The sequence below is a fragment of the Mustela erminea genome, chromosome X (assembly GCF_009829155.1).
Source record: "Mustela erminea isolate mMusErm1 chromosome X, mMusErm1.Pri, whole genome shotgun sequence".
In the NCBI taxonomy this organism is placed as follows: Eukaryota; Metazoa; Chordata; class Mammalia; order Carnivora; family Mustelidae; genus Mustela; species Mustela erminea.
The window spans coordinates 46,127,177-46,143,994 of record NC_045635.1 but is presented as its reverse complement, the minus strand read 5'-3'; the positions used below and the strand labels follow the sequence as shown (position 1 = coordinate 46,143,994).

Sequence of the window (16,818 nt, the reverse complement as noted above, 5' to 3'; positions counted from 1 at the left end):
TAGAAGCTGAATCATTTGAAGTTCATTGCAGACAACATGATGTTTTAACCTCTGAATGTTTCAGCATGTTTCTCCTAAAAATAAACATTCTTTTACATGGCTAGAATATCATCACATCTAAGAAATTTTACCATTGATACAGTAGTACTCAATATGTATTTCGTACTCCGATATCCCCAATTATTCCAAGTATTACACCTTGAGGGGAGAGTGGTTTTTGTCCAGGATCCAATGAGCATCAGTAATTGCATTTGATTATCCCATATCTCTTGTTATGAAATTTGACTGTTTTGAAGGATCCAGAAAGACAAATGTAGAATATTCCATAATCTGGATTTGTCTAATTGCTTCCTTATATTCAGGTTTAGGTTAAACTTTCCTGCAAGAATAGTATATAGGTGATGTTTGCCCTTATTGGTGCATCACACCAGGAGATACATAATACTAATTTGTCCATTATTGGTAATGCTAGGTTTGATCACAGTTAAAGGTTAGCTTTTCCCTTTGTACTTAATAAGTTTTCTATGGGGTGATTCTTTGAGTTCACATGAAGATTATATGAATATCCTATGCCCTGAGGATTTTTAACTCCATAGTTTTAGCATTTACTGATCTTTGCCTGGATCACTTTCATTGTTGTCTGAAAAGTGATGATTTCTGACTTTATCCTGCCTGTTTGTATCCCTATGGCTGCAGATTCTTTTTACATTTAATGTAATACCATTGCCATCATTATTGTTGATATTTCAGTGTTTCAAATTTGACCTGTGGTAATGATGACCCCATTAATTTTTTAAAGCCTCTGGCACAACAAGATGTCCCAGACTCACCTTGTACCCTCCATGCCTCATCCCTGGAATCAGCTGTACTCTGATGAGTCTTGGTTCCTCCTTAGTGTGAGTTTCTGTGCTAAGTCCATCTCTGTATCTTCCTTTATCTCAGTCCAAACATGGCCAACACAGTCAACGCTGCTTTGAAGCCTTTGGAAACACTTTCCCGGATTGTTAACCAGCCCAGTAGCCTTTTTGGCAGCAAGAGTGCTTCTAGCAAGAGCAAGTCTGAGCAGGATGCCCAAGGAGCTGCTCAGGACTCCAATAGCAACCAGCAGGACCCAGGTAGGGAATCAGAGCCAATGGACTGAAGAGCTGGCTGGGTGGGCATAGCTATTTTATGGGTGCATTGCATCACAACTGTTCTGGCTTGGTGTTGTTTCCCTGGGAACTTGCTGGCCTTCCAGAGATCTGTCATAGTGGTGTGGGAATCCGCCCCACAAAGAATTCCTTCAAATTGCAGCCTTATTTGGCTCTCCTCACACGTAGCCTTGTCTTTTCCTTTGTCACCCATTCATTTATTCTCTGAGAACTTGTAAACTTGCCCAGGGAAGGGACCTTATTGTCTTAATGCTTGCCTCATGGTGCCCTGCAGATAGGCACCCTTTGATTATTTTGCTGGTTGGTTGATTGTTTCAGGCGAGCCTGGGGAAGCAGAAGTGCAGGAGGAGGATCATGATGTCACTCAGACAGAGGTGGCAGATGGGGATATCATGGATGGGGAGGCTGAAACCGACTCAGTGGTGATTGCTGGGCAGCCTGAGGTGCTCAGTTCACAAGAGATGCAGGTAGGGAGGCAGATCACCCAGCATACCCCTATTGCGGCGCTGAACCAAACCCCCAGGCGGTGTGGGTGGGTGAGTACTTTAGATCTTTGCCTCAATGCTGTCTGTTTTGCAGAGGAACACAGATGATACTCTTAGTAGTAGATCAGTAAATGTGTTTGAATTGTATTAAATGAGGGGTGGGGGCAGGGCCAGAATGCCATCCATGTACTATGAAACAGAATAGATCCCAAGAGGAAAACTCAAGCACAGGTGAAATATGGATGCAGAAAACTGGCCTGAGCCCTTTGGGCCCAAGGTATTTGATTTATTTGGCTCTGGCCATTAATGGAAACTCCTTAACATCACTGTTGTACCTATAGCACCTGGTCTCACTGGAGCATTCAAACCAGCTATTTTCTAAAGACCCTAAAGAAGGCAATGTAATTTCTGGAGCTAGTAGCAGTGGTAAGAAATGGGGCCTTACAGTCCTAAGCTGCTAGCTCTGAGGAGATCTGCATGTATTCCTGGATAGTAAAACTAACCAGATCTGAGATAACTGGGATGAATCCATTTGAAGGACAATCTGAGTGCGGATTGGCAGCACATAGTAGTTTCTGTGCTCTTAGCACCAAATGTGTGGTGTTTATGCAACATGTTCTGTCACATGTTATCCTAGAAATATATACTCCCTTGCTGGCTTTTTTTAGGGTTTCCGTGCTAGCTCAATGATAGACTTGTGTGCATCCATATATATGTTCTATTTCTCTCCAGGTTGAGAATGAGCTGGAGGACCTGATAGATGAGTTGCTTGAGAGGGATGGCGGATCTGGGAACAGTACAATTATAGGTGAGAGCCCCAGAACTGAGTATAGCCTCTTCCTTTGCCTCAGTCTCTCTTGGGAGGACCCTTTTTCTCATCATCTGCTTGCTCAGCTCTGCCTAAGGGCTCATAGCCAGCCTAGATTGCTGCTTGTCTTGATGTTGATGGTCTTACAGATGAGAAATTCACAAACCATCTACAGACCTGTGGTGGCAGGTCTGAAGCGTTGCCTGTGTGGGGGAGGTGGAGGGGGTGGCCATCAGTATAGATGATACATGAGGCACATCAAGAGTGTTATTCATGGAAGCCTAGAGAGGAGGCTTTAGAGGCTGTAGGGTGAGAAAGTGCTTTCCTTTCAGTTCTTCAGCAAAATCCAGGGGCTTTCCGCCTCTGAGTCTCAGTAGTGTAAAAAGAGTGATCATTCCCTAAGGGTGGCCCTTTTTACAACTCAAAGGGAAAATGGCGAAAGTACCCTACTGTCACCTGGCTCCAAGGGTCTATGTGTTACTTGTTTTTATTTTATTGATAAAGGAAATCAAAGGATAAATGGAAGTAGACCTCTATTTTTAAATTTGACAAGACTTTTTCACACCCATTATCCTCTGTGGTTTCACAATTAGTGGGATTGGCAGGGCAGATGTGATCATCCCATTTTACAGATGAGGAAACTGAGACTCAGACAGGTAAAGTGACTGGCCAAGCTCACCTAGCTAGTCAACAGCAGAGAACCTAGGTCTTCTCCCTCATCCAAAAAAAAAAAAAAAAATGGATATCTGCTGGGTGTACATAGCTACTTTAGGCGCACCCAATCTGGAAAGGGAAGTCCTCTGTTGTTCAGTGAAGGCTCTGCTCTGTAACCTTCAGTGAGCAGAAGTGGAGAGGATGAATCACAAGAGGACGTGCTGATGGATGAAGCTCCTTCCAACCTCAGCCAAGCTTCCACCTTGCAGGCCAACCGAGAAGGTGAGAGTGCCGAGGCCAGAAAGGCCTCCCTTCTTGCCCTGCACGTCTGACAGACACTACACTAGGGTTTTCCTGGAGGCAGCTGCCCACATGTGCAGAATAAGGAAGCATCTGTCTGCATGCGCTGACATACACCATCCACTTTATCCTCAGCCAGTTTTTCAAATAACATGTTACTACTGCTTGCCCAAAAGTTTGTCACTTCTTACTTGGTTCGCTTTCTTCTCACCCACCTGCTATCATCGCTCCAGATTCCCTCTTAACCAACAGGATGCAGTCAGTAGCAAAGTAGGACTGGAAAGGCAAAGGGGCACCAGCAGACTTGGCCAAGTCCTAGACCATGGCTCCTGAAGTACCACCCTATAGCCAGCCTCCACATTCAGCCACCCTGCTCAGCGTGTTGATGCATTGATTGGCACTCTCAGGAAATCAGGGCTGGCTCACTAAGTCTGTACATCACCCCAGATCTGGTTCTTCCTCTCCTAGAGTCAGATACCCCATCGCCTTCCCACTCAGTCTGCCGGCCTGCACAGTAGCCTGTTTGCTAGCTACTCAGTATAGTCCTCCAATGTGCTCCCTTTGTTTTAGATTCCATGAATATCCTGGACCCTGAGGATGAGGAGGAGCACACTCAGGAAGAGGACAGCAGTGGCAGTAACGAGGATGAGGATGATAGTCAGGATGAAGAGGAGGAGGAGGAGGAAGATGAGGAAGATGATCAGGTGAGGGGGGACTGTGTTTGGGCTGGTTCAGACAACCTCTTCCATGGGAACACAGAGCTGGAGAAAACCAACAGTCTGGGTTGCTAGCCTCAGCGCCTCCCTCCCTCATGTGCAAATGTGGCCATGACGCCAGACTTCAGAAAACCCTTACCTCCAGCAATTCTCCATCTCCTATTTTCCCCTTAAGGAGGATGATGAAGGTGAAGAGGGAGATGAAGACGATGACGACGATGGCTCTGAAATGGAATTGGATGAGGATTACCCTGATATGAACGCTTCTCCCTTGGTCCGATTTGAGCGCTTTGACCGGGAGGATGATCTCATCATTGAGTTTGACAACATGTTCTCCAGTGCTAGTAAGATACAGGGGCTCAGCTGGGTTTTTACCTCTTGATTCATATACCCTTCTCTAGGGTAAGCCAAGCAGTGAACCAGAGCAGCTATCAATCTGATACAGCACTTCTTTTCCTATGCTGACTTCCTGGGGCAAGGGATATCTGAATCCATCTCTCTCAATAAATGTGTACTTAGAAGAAGGAATTGTGAGAGGCTGCTTTTGTTCTCTCCACCTCAGTAAACAGGCAGCCATTTTAGAGCCTGGACAACTTGATGATTTGCTTGAATTTTTTTTTTTTTTAAATGAGACCAAGGCTGACTGCATCAGGCACCCATGTGCATGCTACAGTGACAGGGAAATCAATAATTCTTATGTCTGTAACCCTGGATCTTGAGAGTTTGGATGAACACCTTTGAGCTTGGCATTGGGGAATATATTTGAGCACATTCACTCTGGTCATCAAGGATGCATCTTTACGGAGGAGAGAGTGAATCTCTTTCCTTCTCCCCCATCAACGACAAAGTTCGCTTTTAGCATCTAGTTCTTAGAATCAAGCTGTCCTGAGAAGGCAGGTCTTGACCCCAAATCACAAGCATGATATAGCAGAAAATACTGAACTGTTCTGGTCTGTTGTCTTGGCCAAGTAGTCTCTTACCTCTTTGAGCCTCAGTTTGTCACCTGTAAATGAAAAGTTCTAAAAGAAAAAAAAAATGGGTTGTACTACATAATTTTCAAGGTGCCTTCTATTCTGTGATTTTCTTTGCATTTTTGTGATTTCCATCAGTCTTCCGTTTGTTGAGCCTCCCTTCATTTAGCAAATTAAATATTTGAGGAGTGCCTACTGCTTCCTAGGTACTCAGGATACAGCAGTGAAAAAGAAAGCAGTCCTTTTCCATGAAAGGAGTTTATGGTCTATTAGGAATTATAAGTTAGGAGGCATTACGTTGTAGCATGGTAAGAAAGCCCAGAGAAAAGGATTATTAAGCCAGTCTGTAGAATCAGAGGAAGTGACATCTGGGCCAAGAACAAAAGAGCAGGTGAAGAAGGGGGATAGGAGTCCTCTAGGTGAAGGGAGTAGCATGTTTCTCAGGGGCCTAGAAGCATCACTGTGGCTATAGTGTGAAGAATGGATTGGGAGAAGGTACTATTTAGGAGGCTGTTGTTATATCTAGATAAGAGATTGTGGCATAAGCTATGGTAGTGTCAGTGATTATAAATGAGGTGTGGGAATGAGGGAGAAAGGACAAAGCTCAGGTTTCCGTGTGAGGAAGTAAGGCCCAGGAGACATGGTTCTGTTGGAACAACCATGGAAGAGATTTTTTTTGGCACTGACCCCTTTACATATTGTCCTTGCAGCAGACATCCCCCCATCCCCAGGAAATATCCCTACCACTCACCCACTGATGGTACGCCATGCAGACCACAGTTCTCTGACGCTGGGCAGTGGCTCTTCCACAACGCGTCTCACCCAGGGCATCGGGCGCAGTCAGAGGACCCTAAGGCAGCTGACGGCCAATACAGGCCATACCATTCATGTTCACTACCCTGGGAATCGCCAGCCCAACCCTCCTCTTATACTCCAGAGGTAAGTTACATTTGTCCCATTTCTTAGGATTGTATGTGCAGCTTTTGGGGGAGTACTAAATTATGTAACAGTCTTTTTGCTTAAGTGTCCTCCTATGCATATGTTCAGCAATCGATGAAACATCTCATGTGCCAAGCACTTAACACTTTAAATATAGACAGGACAAGATTTCTGCCCTCAGTCTTAGAGTTTAGTGGAAGAAACAATATCAGAGTGAGAGAAAAGGACATAGGTATCATAATGGTCAATGTACAGGCTACAGTGGGTACACAAGAGAGAGAGGGTGCGGTGCATGGTATTATCAATGACACACACTCTGTCAGGAACAAATATCCAACCTCAGCCCAAATAAAGTTGGCAGACTGATAGTTCGAAAAGTAACTAAGATTTATGCTTAGTGGGGCATCTGACCAGCTCATCCAGAGGAGCAGGCAGTTCTTGATCTTGGGGTCATGAGTTAGAGCCCCATGTCAGGTGTTGAGATTACTAAATAAAAGTTTTTAAAAAAAGATTTATACTCAATATGATCAGGTCCATAATAGTGTTAAGCATTTCCAAGAGGGTACAGAAAGGATCTCGCAATAACAGATTGCAGGACCCCTATGAATTACAGTGACCATGGTACCCCACCATCACACTACAGGTTGCTTGGTCCTTCTGCTGCTGCTGACATCCTTCAGCTGAGCAGCAGCCTTCCCCTACAAAGCCGTGGCCGAGCCCGCCTCCTGGTAGGCAATGATGATGTCCACATCATTGCCAGATCTGATGATGAACTTCTGGATGACTTCTTCCATGACCAGAGCACAGCAACCAGCCAAGCAGGCAAGTTTGTGTGGTGAAAGGAAGAGTACAGTTTTTACATTCTGCTTTTTTCTTGCTGAGGGAAGGCAGAACAGTATCTGCCCTGCCTAAAGTAACCACATTTTATCGGATCCAGAACCACTTGATAGTTCAGCCAAGGTCAACAAAATCTTTACTATCTCTGGACACTGGTGATGTGCCAAATGTTGTGATAGACTTTGGGTCCTGTTAGAGAAATGTGGCGATTTGGGGATCAGGTGACATAGGACCAGGCCAAGAATCTCACTCTTTTGCCCCTACAGGGACCCTATCCAGCATCCCCACAGCCTTGACCCGCTGGACAGAGGAATGCAAAGTTCTCGATGCTGAGAGCATGCATGACTGTGTTTCAGGTATGTGACAGCTTGGTTATCTGGGCAGTAGTGAGCCTTCCACAGCTGGGAATGAGTGCGTGGGAATTGCTGCCCTCATTCTCTGGCCACAGGCTCTGCCTCTTGGCTGCCTCCACTGAGCAACTTCTGATCTTTGCTTCTTTGATCCAGTTGTTAAAGTGCCCATTGTCAATCACCTGGAATTCCTGAGGGATGAGGAGCTGGAAGAGAGGCGGGAAAAACGCAGAAAACAACTGGCTGAGGAAGAAACAAAGATAACTGACAAAAGCAAAGAAGATAAGGAAAACAGGGATCAGGGTGCACAGGTGATTTTCAAGGGCGGGAAGGATTCATCTTTGGCTCTGTCATACTTTACTTTCAAATGGTTTTGGCATATACGTAGCACCAGTGATTGAAGAATCCTGAGATGTTCACATTGAACCTGAGAAACGATTCCTTCCAAATGCACCCTACATTCACATGGGGTTTTTTTTAGAGGAAAGAATTTCAAACCCTTAGGAAAAACTATTTCTCCAGTGTCTCTGCTGGGGAAAACTTGAGCAAGAACCAGAGTGGCTCCTAACTTACCAGTGACACTGTGTAGTCTCTACCTTCAGTGACTGCAACTAGACAAGAAGAATGATTTTGATTATGCCCATGCTCTTAGTGATTCAGTTGCAGTTCACTCAGTGGATTGACTGACCAAGTGTGGGGAGACCTTACTTACCAAGATGACCCCATTCCATCATTTGGATAAGTTAGGCTTAGGCTTCAGTCAGGAAATACTCATGCCCTAAACCCCAGCACCACATGTTGTTTTCTAAGGCTTGATTTTCAGTTTGCAAAACCTCTAGCATGACTTTGGTTTAGAAAGAAACTACCTGTTTTGAAATTTCTGGGATGTTGAATAATACTGGCTTTAAAATATATGAAATATATAGAAATAAGAAAACTCAGCAGTTAGGATATCAAATGAAGGATTTTAAAAATACTCAGGATAATAAACTTGATATAACAAATGGATAGAAAATAAGCAAGCCTGACATGTGATTTTAAAAGCTGGAGTGGACAGTTGGGGTGCCTGGGTGGCTCAGTCAATTAAGCATCCAGCTCTTGGTTTTGGCTCAGGTCATGGTCTCAGGGTCATAAGATGGAAGGTTCAGGGTGGAGTCTGCTTCTTCCTCTCCCTCCCACTTCTGTGCCCCTTCCTTCCCAAACCCCACTCACGTGCGCTCTCTCTTCGTTCTCAAGTAGATGAATGAATAAAATCTTTAAAATCAAATAAACAAAGCTGGAGTGAACAAAACGAGCCCAAGGAAGGGAAATACCTAGTGATGAAACTTTAAGGAATTCTTGCTGGTCTCATGGTTGTATTTAGGCCACATTCTGTGCCCGGCCCAGCTCATTATTCAGTCAGCCTCCTGGCTGTTTCCCCTTGTTCCCAAGCCATCTTTCAGCACAAGTATGTATTAGAGATATATTGCACTTTAAAATGCTCATCTTTCATCCAGGTTCTTGAACTCCTAGGTGGCTTATGTGGGCAGGGGTAGCTATTAGTTTTCCACTGTCTTACATGCTTACGGAAGTCCCACATTGGTCTGTCCCCTCTCTTTCCAGTGTACTGCATCTAAGACCAATGACTCCACTGAACAGAACCTCTCAGGTAACTCTTCCCCTTTTTCACGTTCCTGCTAATTGGTTCGTTCTTTTTCCTGACCCTTTCAAGTAGCTGGCCCAGAGTGGGCTGAAGATGAACACTGGTGCTCTGTGGGATGAGGTAGTAGATTGTATAGTTTTAGGGTCATACCCCATCTTGGAGATAACTATACAGTCTACTGTCTTTCCCACGGTGGTACACTTCCCCTCCAACGTGCTCTGTTCAGGTTCTCACTCTGATCATGCTGTGCTGCATTCTGGCATGTGTAGCAAGGCCATGTGTCCTATTGCCTTTGGTGACCACCGTGGTGTGGTGCTTCATGAGAATATCTGATGGCGGTGGTTCCCAAATGCCAGCCCTCTGTGGAAATGAACAAAATAAAGAGGGTTTAATGAGTTTTTCAGAAAGCTGAATTTATTCAATTTAAAGAACTGGTTTTTATAGAGATTATGTCCTTCCTAGTTCTTTGGTATCAAAATATTTTTATTAAGTGTTATTGACAGAATTCTTTCTTATTTGGCTAAACTAACCTACGTTTGGTAACCCTATGTTAGTCTCTTTCTATTTTTTCCTTTTTATATAAACTTTGTGAGTCTTCGGAATCTAAAAGTCTAGGGATGTTATCCTGAGCAATCTGTTTTTGGCATCTGTGGGCTAACTGGTATTACTACTATATGTTTTGTATTCCTCCTTCTAATCTTAATGTCAGCAGCTATTTCCTGGTTCTGATAACTTGTCCATGTGGTATTATGTCTCCCCCACCCCCATTTCTTCAGAACTTTCTTCTGCTTCCCTGTGCCTTCTGTCTCCTTTGGCATTTGAATTGCAAAATGAGATACTAAAGCCTACACAGTTTTTTGTTGTTGTTGTTGTTTTTTTTCTAAGCATTTAAAGTGGGTGGTAGGTGTCCTGGTGCCTTTAATCAAGCAAAAGGTCTTTGAAAAGGTCTGTTACCAGGTAAAATGGCCTTTTGTCTGCTACCCTTGCTAGAGGATTCTGCTCATGCCGGGGTGAGGTAGTAAGTTGTATTGTTGTGGGGTAGGGATTTTAGGCCCCAATTAGAAGATAACTATACAACTTACTACTTTCCCTGGTGTGGGCATATTCATACTTAGTCTTGGCACTGTTGCCTCCATCAGAGATACAGATATTCCTGGGATAATCAGGACTCTTAAGGAAAGGGAGGTCGAAGGGAATAAGTGATATTTAGGGTGAGGCAAGTATCATCATGAATTGACTTTGAACTCTTTCCCCTTCCACCCAGGGCATAGAAAGGATTTAATTCTTAGGATCTGTAAAGATTCATATCTTCAGTTCTTGAGACTAAGATAACACTGTGCCTTAGCCCTCATCCTGGGTATACCAAATGATCCACAAGCTGTTCCGAGGAACACTTGGGGGCAGGGTGGAAAGATATTCATACATTACTGACTGGGGTGGGATACTTGTCAGGCCACATGTGCTGATTGAGTGGAGTCCTGGTTTCTTGGCTGATTGTCCCTTAACACCTGCATTGTTATTCTTTCCGAGAAAGATGGGACTCCTATGCCTGACAGCTACCCAACAACCCCATCTTCAACTGATGCAGCTACATCTGAGTCCAAGGACACCCTTGTCACTCTGCAGCCTTCACAACAGCAACAAACACTCCCACCCCCACCAGCCTTGGGAGAGATTGCTCAAGAGCTGCAATCCCCTGCTGGAGAAGGGGGTAGCTCTGCACAGCTATTGATGCCTGTAGAGTCAGAGGAATTGGGTCCCACAAGGCCAAGTGGAGAAGCAGAAACAACTCAGATGGAGTTGTCCCCAGCTCCTACTATAAGTGAGTAGAATTTCAAGGTTTGGGTAAGGAGTGAAGGGTGATTTAACAGGAGGGAAAATGGACATCTTTGGAGTTTTTTACTGTCCTTAAAGAAATAGTAGAAGTTCGGGTCCTCAGAGAGTAGGATCTTAGCTTGCATATTTTCTTCCTTAGCTAAAGTTGAGGTTTCTTCTCTGTGGACTCAAGATCATGTATCTGAGTGTCGAATGATAAAGGTGATAATGCAAACAGTTTATTGAGGTGATCACTTTTCCTGGGCTATCATGGCAAGCCTGTTACTTCTTTAAAAGCAACCTTCCTGGGACTCCTGACTGGCCCAGTCAGAAGAGCATGCAACAGCTCTTGATCTGGTGGTTGTGAGTTTGAGCCCCACATTGGGGGTAGAAGTTACTTTTAAAAAATAGTAAATAAACGTCCAAACAGAAACAACCCTCCAAAGTAGATAGTATTATCTCCGTGAGTAAACTGAAACCCACATGAGATTATTAGCCCAAGACCATTCAATAAGTGATTGAGCTGAGAAAAATCCAGATCTGTTGTGTGACTTTAAAGCTTGCTCTCCTTCAGCATCCTTTAGGCATGGCAAGCACATCACCCACCCCCCACACACACACATCTCTCCCATCCTGGCAAACACTGTTCATCTCATGCCACTATTTCCCAGTGGTTTGCAGTGGGGCCTCAAAATTCTTCACAGCAGTGTTCCAACAGGGTAAATTGAGACTTGTTTGCTATTCCTGCTCTGCACCATGCTGCCTGTGATAGGCTCTGGAAAAACTTTAAGGCATAGGAGTTTTTTATTTCAAGGACCCTTCTTTAGATAAACAAAATCAACATGCATGTACAAGTGGTGCCTGCATGGAATCTGAAAGTGACAGACTCCCTTCCTTACCTGGGGTGCCTAGGGAAAGGTGTTTCACAGGCATACCAGGAACATCATGAGGAATTGAGCTGAGCTTTATAAAGTATATGAGACTGAGGGGAATGTCAGGCGAGCAAGACAGTAGAGAAGTGAGAAGTCTAATCTGGCTGCATCTTAATTCGGCCCCCTCTTCTAGGCAGAGATCTAACCTCTCCATGTGACTTCCTCCTAGCCTCTCTTTCCCCAGAGAGAGCTGAAGATTCTGATGCACTGACAGCTGTCAGCAGTCAACTGGAAGGCTCTCCTATGGACACCAGTAGCCTAGCTTCCTGTACCCTGGAGGAGGCTGTGGGTGACACCTCAGCAGCTGGCAGTTCTGAGCAACCCACAGCAGGCAGCTCCACTCCTGGGGATGCCCCACCTGTTGTGACAGAAGTGCAAGGCAGGGGCGATGCGTCAGGGGAACCTACCCAGCCCCCTGAGGACAGGTAAGCATTGTGTGAACAAGAGGAAAGCAGAATGTGCTGGTGGATATTTCAAGCCACATGCATATTTGTTAACTCTTGCACATGCTTGGTGCACTGGGGAAATCATCCTGGCTTCTATGAGAGTGGGGTGTTATGGGAGTATTTTATAAATGGGGAAACATTAATACCAAGAACAACCTGAAAATTATTTTCTTTAGCTCTCCCCCTGCATCCTCTGAGAGTTCTTCCACCAGAGATTCTGCTGTGGCCATTTCTGGAGCAGATTCCCGGGGAATCCTAGAAGAGCCACTCCCTTCAACAAGCAGTGAAGAAGAAGATCCCCTTGCAGGTGAGCTCCATGTGTGCGTAGGCCATCCTAGGGTTATGTAGGCTTCTAGGAGCCTTTGGCGTGGAAATTCCTGCCAGTTAAATTGTTCCACCCACATGGAAGGTGGCATACCTGTGGGAGGAGGTCCAGCAGTAAGGGAGTGCTGGTGCTGCATGATGGAATGAGCCCAGGCTTTGGAGTCAAACAGATCTTAGCTCAGGTTACCCCCTCTGTAGTCACCTACCTTCAGAACTTGGAACCTTTGCTTAACTTCTCTGATCCTTATCAGTACTAAGGGGGGTTGATAATAGCTACGTGGTAGGGTCTTGGTGAAGATTCAGTGACAGCATACACGAAGACTATGGCACATAATTAGAGCTTTACTGAGCCTAGGGAAGGTGAATGGGCCCTCTTTGTGTCCTCTGTCCTTTGCATGCATTGAGGTTAAATAAGGCCATGGGTCTCTTTACTCCGAGTACATTTTAAGCGTTGGTAGAAATGGGAGTCCCTTCACATTTTGTGCCTCCCCTCAGGTATCAGTCTACCCGAAGGTGTGGACCCCTCTTTTCTGGCTGCTCTGCCTGATGACATCCGCCGGGAAGTCCTGCAGAACCAGCTGGGTATCCGTCCACCAACTCGGACTGCCCCTTCAGCAAATAGTTCAGCTCCTGCAGTGGTGGGCAATCCTGGTGTGACTGAAGTGAGCCCTGAGTTCCTGGCTGCCCTGCCTCCAGCCATCCAGGAGGAAGTATGTGAGCAGGGAGCTGGTGGGGCTAGGCTGCCTAGCCATGGGTATGCCCCCATTGACTTCTTCTGCTCCGTAGGTGCTGGCACAGCAGAGAGCTGAGCAGCAGCGACGGGAACTGGCACAGAATGCCAGTTCAGACACCCCCATGGACCCTGTGACCTTCATCCAGACCCTGCCCTCAGACCTGCGCCGTAGTGTCCTGGAGGACATGGAGGACAGTGTGTTGGCTGTGATGCCACCTGACATTGCTGCTGAGGCTCAAGCCCTGAGGCGAGAGCAGGAAGCCCGGCAGCGACAACTCATGCATGAGCGGCTCTTTGGCCACAGCAGCACCTCTGCACTCTCTGCCATCCTCCGAAGCCCCGGTACAGAGGGAGGCAAGTGGGAGGGCTCTGAAATGTTTGGCTTTGGCCACATGAGGCTCTGTTGTTCCCCTTTTCTCTTATTGGACCCAGCTCACCAACCACCTCCCCAGTTTCATTTTCCTTTTTCTTTCCTTCCAGCTTTCACCAGTCGCCTCAGTGGCAACCGTGGAGTCCAGTACACTCGCCTTGCTGTGCAGAGAGGTGGCACCTTCCAGATGGGGGGTAGCAGCAGCCATAACAGGTACCTTATTTTTTTTTTAATTTATTTTTTATTTTTTTATTGTTTTATTGCCATACCACCTCTCACTTCTGTTGCTAGTCCAACTTCCTTAATTTATAGGTGGAGAGACTGGATGATCTCTCTAGGATATTGCCTTGAATGAGTAGGGGAGCCAGATCTTTGGACTCCTCCTTCAGAAAGACCCAGCTTTGGGGTGGTGTAGCTACCATAGACCATAATCACAAAGTAAGGCAGACTCGCAGCAGGTGCTAGCTGTGGTTATAGTAAGGAAAGCCACTTGCCGAGAGCTTGTAACATCTAGGCTGTGGAAGAAGAGTTCATTACTACCCAGGCTGAAGCAGACTGCACCCAACATGCCAAAATATAAAGGGAGTGATCAGTCCCAGTGAGGCAGGCAAATCCTTTATAGGCTAGAGAAGGTAGGAAATAAGCATTATTGGTTTGTTTTTTAAGACCTTAAGTGTAGTCTGACTTCACCAATTGTTAATATGGACACTGTTGTAGGGCAATCAGTCACTTAACCTGTTTGAGCCTCTTGTTCATCATCTCAAAAATGGTTTAAAAAAAAAATCTCAAAAATGGACAGTTCTTTGGTCTTTTCAGCAGCCCCATTCCAGCTGGTATGGATTATAGAGTACTTGGTACCCAGTAGATACACAAGAGGGCAGCTCTTCTTACTGTTAAGAACACTTAGACTAGACACTCTTCCCTTATGCCTCCTTGGAAGTATGTAGCTCATTCCCCTTCCCTTGGGCTATACCTAATCCCCGAGCTCTAGCTGAAGTGTTACCTAGAAACCATGCTCTGTTCCAGGCCTTCTGGCAGTAATGTGGACACTCTCCTCCGCCTCCGAGGACGGCTACTTCTGGACCATGAAGCCCTATCCTGTCTCCTGGTCCTGCTTTTCGTGGATGAGCCAAAGCTTAATACTAGCCGTCTACACCGAGTACTGAGAAATCTCTGCTACCATGCCCAGACCCGCCACTGGGTCATCCGCAGTCTGCTCTCCATTTTGCAGCGCAGCAGTGAGAGTGAGCTATGCATTGAAACACCGAAGCTCTCCTCAAGTGAGGAGAAGGGCAAAAAGTCCAGCAAAAGCTGTGGGTCGAGCAGTCATGAGAACCGGCCACTGGACCTGCTACACAAGATGGAGTCTAAGAGTTCCAACCAGCTTTCCTGGCTCTCAGTATCCATGGATGCAGCCCTAGGCTGCAGGACTAATATATTCCAGATCCAGCGTTCAGGGGGTCGCAAACACACCGAGAAGCATGCAAGCAGTGGCTCCACCGTCCACATCCACCCCCAGGCTGCTCCTGTTGTCTGCAGACATGTTTTGGACACACTCATTCAATTGGCCAAGGTGAGGAGCTTGAACCCAACCCTTGGGGATGGAAGGGGGGGGTCACAGCCACAACCTAGATGAAATCTGAACTCTGAGAAAGCTAGCAGGTCTTTCTGCAGTATTAATCCTAAGGCCCGTATTGTTTCTTGGCGTTATCCAGTAAATAATTTTGTGGGGTTCTTACTTTCACTTTTTATAATTTTTGTGCATTTGGTTATCAAAACTCTCAGTGGTCTGTATGATCCCCATTCTACAAATGAAGATGCTAGGGTACAGAAATTTTTAATGGCTTTGTCATGTGGCTAGTAAGTGATGGACCTGGACCTAGAACCTGCTCCTTTTTTTTTTTTAAAAAAAAAAAAAGATGTTTTTATTTATTAGAGAGAGAGAGAGAGAGAGAGAGGGAGAGAGCACGAGTGGGGGAGGGGACAGGGAGAAGCAGACGGCGCACTGAGCAGGGAGCCTGATGTGGGGCTCGCTCCTAGGACTCCAGGATCATGACCTCAGCCGAAGGCAGACACTTAAGCAACTAAGCCACCCAGGTGCCCCTGTTCAGTCTTATTTTTAATAATCATTGCTGCCATTTTTGAGGGCCTACCTCGTACCAGGCACTATGCAAAAATACATTATCTCCTTTGATCTTGGCCATTTTTTTGATAGAGCATGATTATGCTCCCCATTTCTTAAGTACAGAGACAGATGCTCAGAGGTTAGCTAATCATCTCCCTACAAACCCCTTGTTTGCTTCTCTAGGCCACTTCACCATCAGTTAGATAAAACTCATATATGATCTTTCTCCCATGTCACCAAAGCTATTCAGAAGAATGGTGTGTCTAGGAATCAGTTGTCTCTCCTTGTCAAGAAGACGTATTTTCTGTGTAGACCCTTAGACCAAGCCTGTCCTCCTTTTGCCGGCAGGTATTTCCCAGCCACTTTACACAGCAGCGGACCAAAGAAACAAACTGTGAGAGCGATCGGGAGAGGGGCAGTAATAAGCAGGCCTGCAGCCCATGCTCTTCACAGTCCACCAGCAGTGGCATTTGCACAGACTTCTGGGACTTATTGGTAAAACTGGACAACATGAATGTCAGCCGGAAAGGCAAGAACTCCGTGAAGTCAGTGCCAGTGAGCGCTGGTGGTGAGGGGGAAACCTCCCCATACAGCCTCGAGGCCTCTCCACTGGGGCAGCTCATGAACATGTTGTCACACCCAGTCATCCGCCGGAGCTCTCTCTTAACTGAGAAACTCCTCAGACTCCTTTCTCTCATCTCAATTGCTCTCCCAGAAAACAAAGTGTCGGAAACACAGGCTAATTCTGGCAGCAGTGCTTCCTCCACCACTGTTGCCACCTCAACCACATCTACCACCACTACCACTGCTGCCTCCAGCACGCCCACTCCCCCTGCTGCAACCACCCCTGTCACTTCTGCTCCAGCTCTGGTTGCTGCCACGGCTATATCCACCATTGCCGTAGCTGCTTCGACCACGGTGACTACCCCCACGACTGCTACCACTACTGTTTCAAGTAAGTGTGGATGTAGGCTGGGAGCTTTGGGGTATGGACACCCACCTCACCCTCCACTCCCCCATCCAGGTATTACTCCCTAATGATAGCATTCGGCTTGGTTTGTGTTTGCGAGAGCCAAACGTGTTCATTTTTGCCCCCCTCAGTCCCAGTTTTCTCTCTCCATCATTCTCTTCCCCACACTCATCCACCTACCCACACAGACACTCCTGAAGACCAGCGGGCATTCACTGAATGTGGCTTCCCTAGGCTAAGCACCAAAAGG

The 16,818-nt window shown here is 46.1% G+C and overlaps 1 protein-coding gene across 17 annotated transcripts in view; it reads left to right on the top strand.

Moving 5' to 3' along the window:
* The window catches only part of HUWE1 (HECT, UBA and WWE domain containing E3 ubiquitin protein ligase 1), a 173,068-nt gene that overhangs the window by 143,848 nt on the left and 12,402 nt on the right, over positions 1-16,818 (top strand). For 14 of the 17 annotated variants that reach the window (XM_032331297.1, XM_032331299.1, XM_032331294.1 and 11 more), the window contains 19 exons: positions 943-1,115; positions 1,470-1,618; positions 2,369-2,444; positions 3,282-3,380; positions 3,969-4,102; positions 4,290-4,458; positions 5,796-6,024; positions 6,668-6,846; positions 7,128-7,217; positions 7,368-7,522; positions 8,814-8,859; positions 10,388-10,675; positions 11,734-12,025; positions 12,223-12,353; positions 12,866-13,080; positions 13,157-13,445; positions 13,584-13,686; positions 14,500-15,046; positions 15,947-16,553. In XM_032331297.1, coding sequence (XP_032187188.1) covers positions 943-1,115; positions 1,470-1,618; positions 2,369-2,444; positions 3,282-3,380; positions 3,969-4,102; positions 4,290-4,458; positions 5,796-6,024; positions 6,668-6,846; positions 7,128-7,217; positions 7,368-7,522; positions 8,814-8,859; positions 10,388-10,675; positions 11,734-12,025; positions 12,223-12,353; positions 12,866-13,080; positions 13,157-13,445; positions 13,584-13,686; positions 14,500-15,046; positions 15,947-16,553 — 3,971 coding nt within the window. The remainder of the gene's footprint in view (positions 1-942; positions 1,116-1,469; positions 1,619-2,368; positions 2,445-3,281; positions 3,381-3,968; positions 4,103-4,289; positions 4,459-5,795; positions 6,025-6,667; positions 6,847-7,127; positions 7,218-7,367; positions 7,523-8,813; positions 8,860-10,387; positions 10,676-11,733; positions 12,026-12,222; positions 12,354-12,865; positions 13,081-13,156; positions 13,446-13,583; positions 13,687-14,499; positions 15,047-15,946; positions 16,554-16,818) is intronic. The other 3 variants (XM_032331291.1, XM_032331293.1, XM_032331302.1) reach the window with 3 other exon arrangements.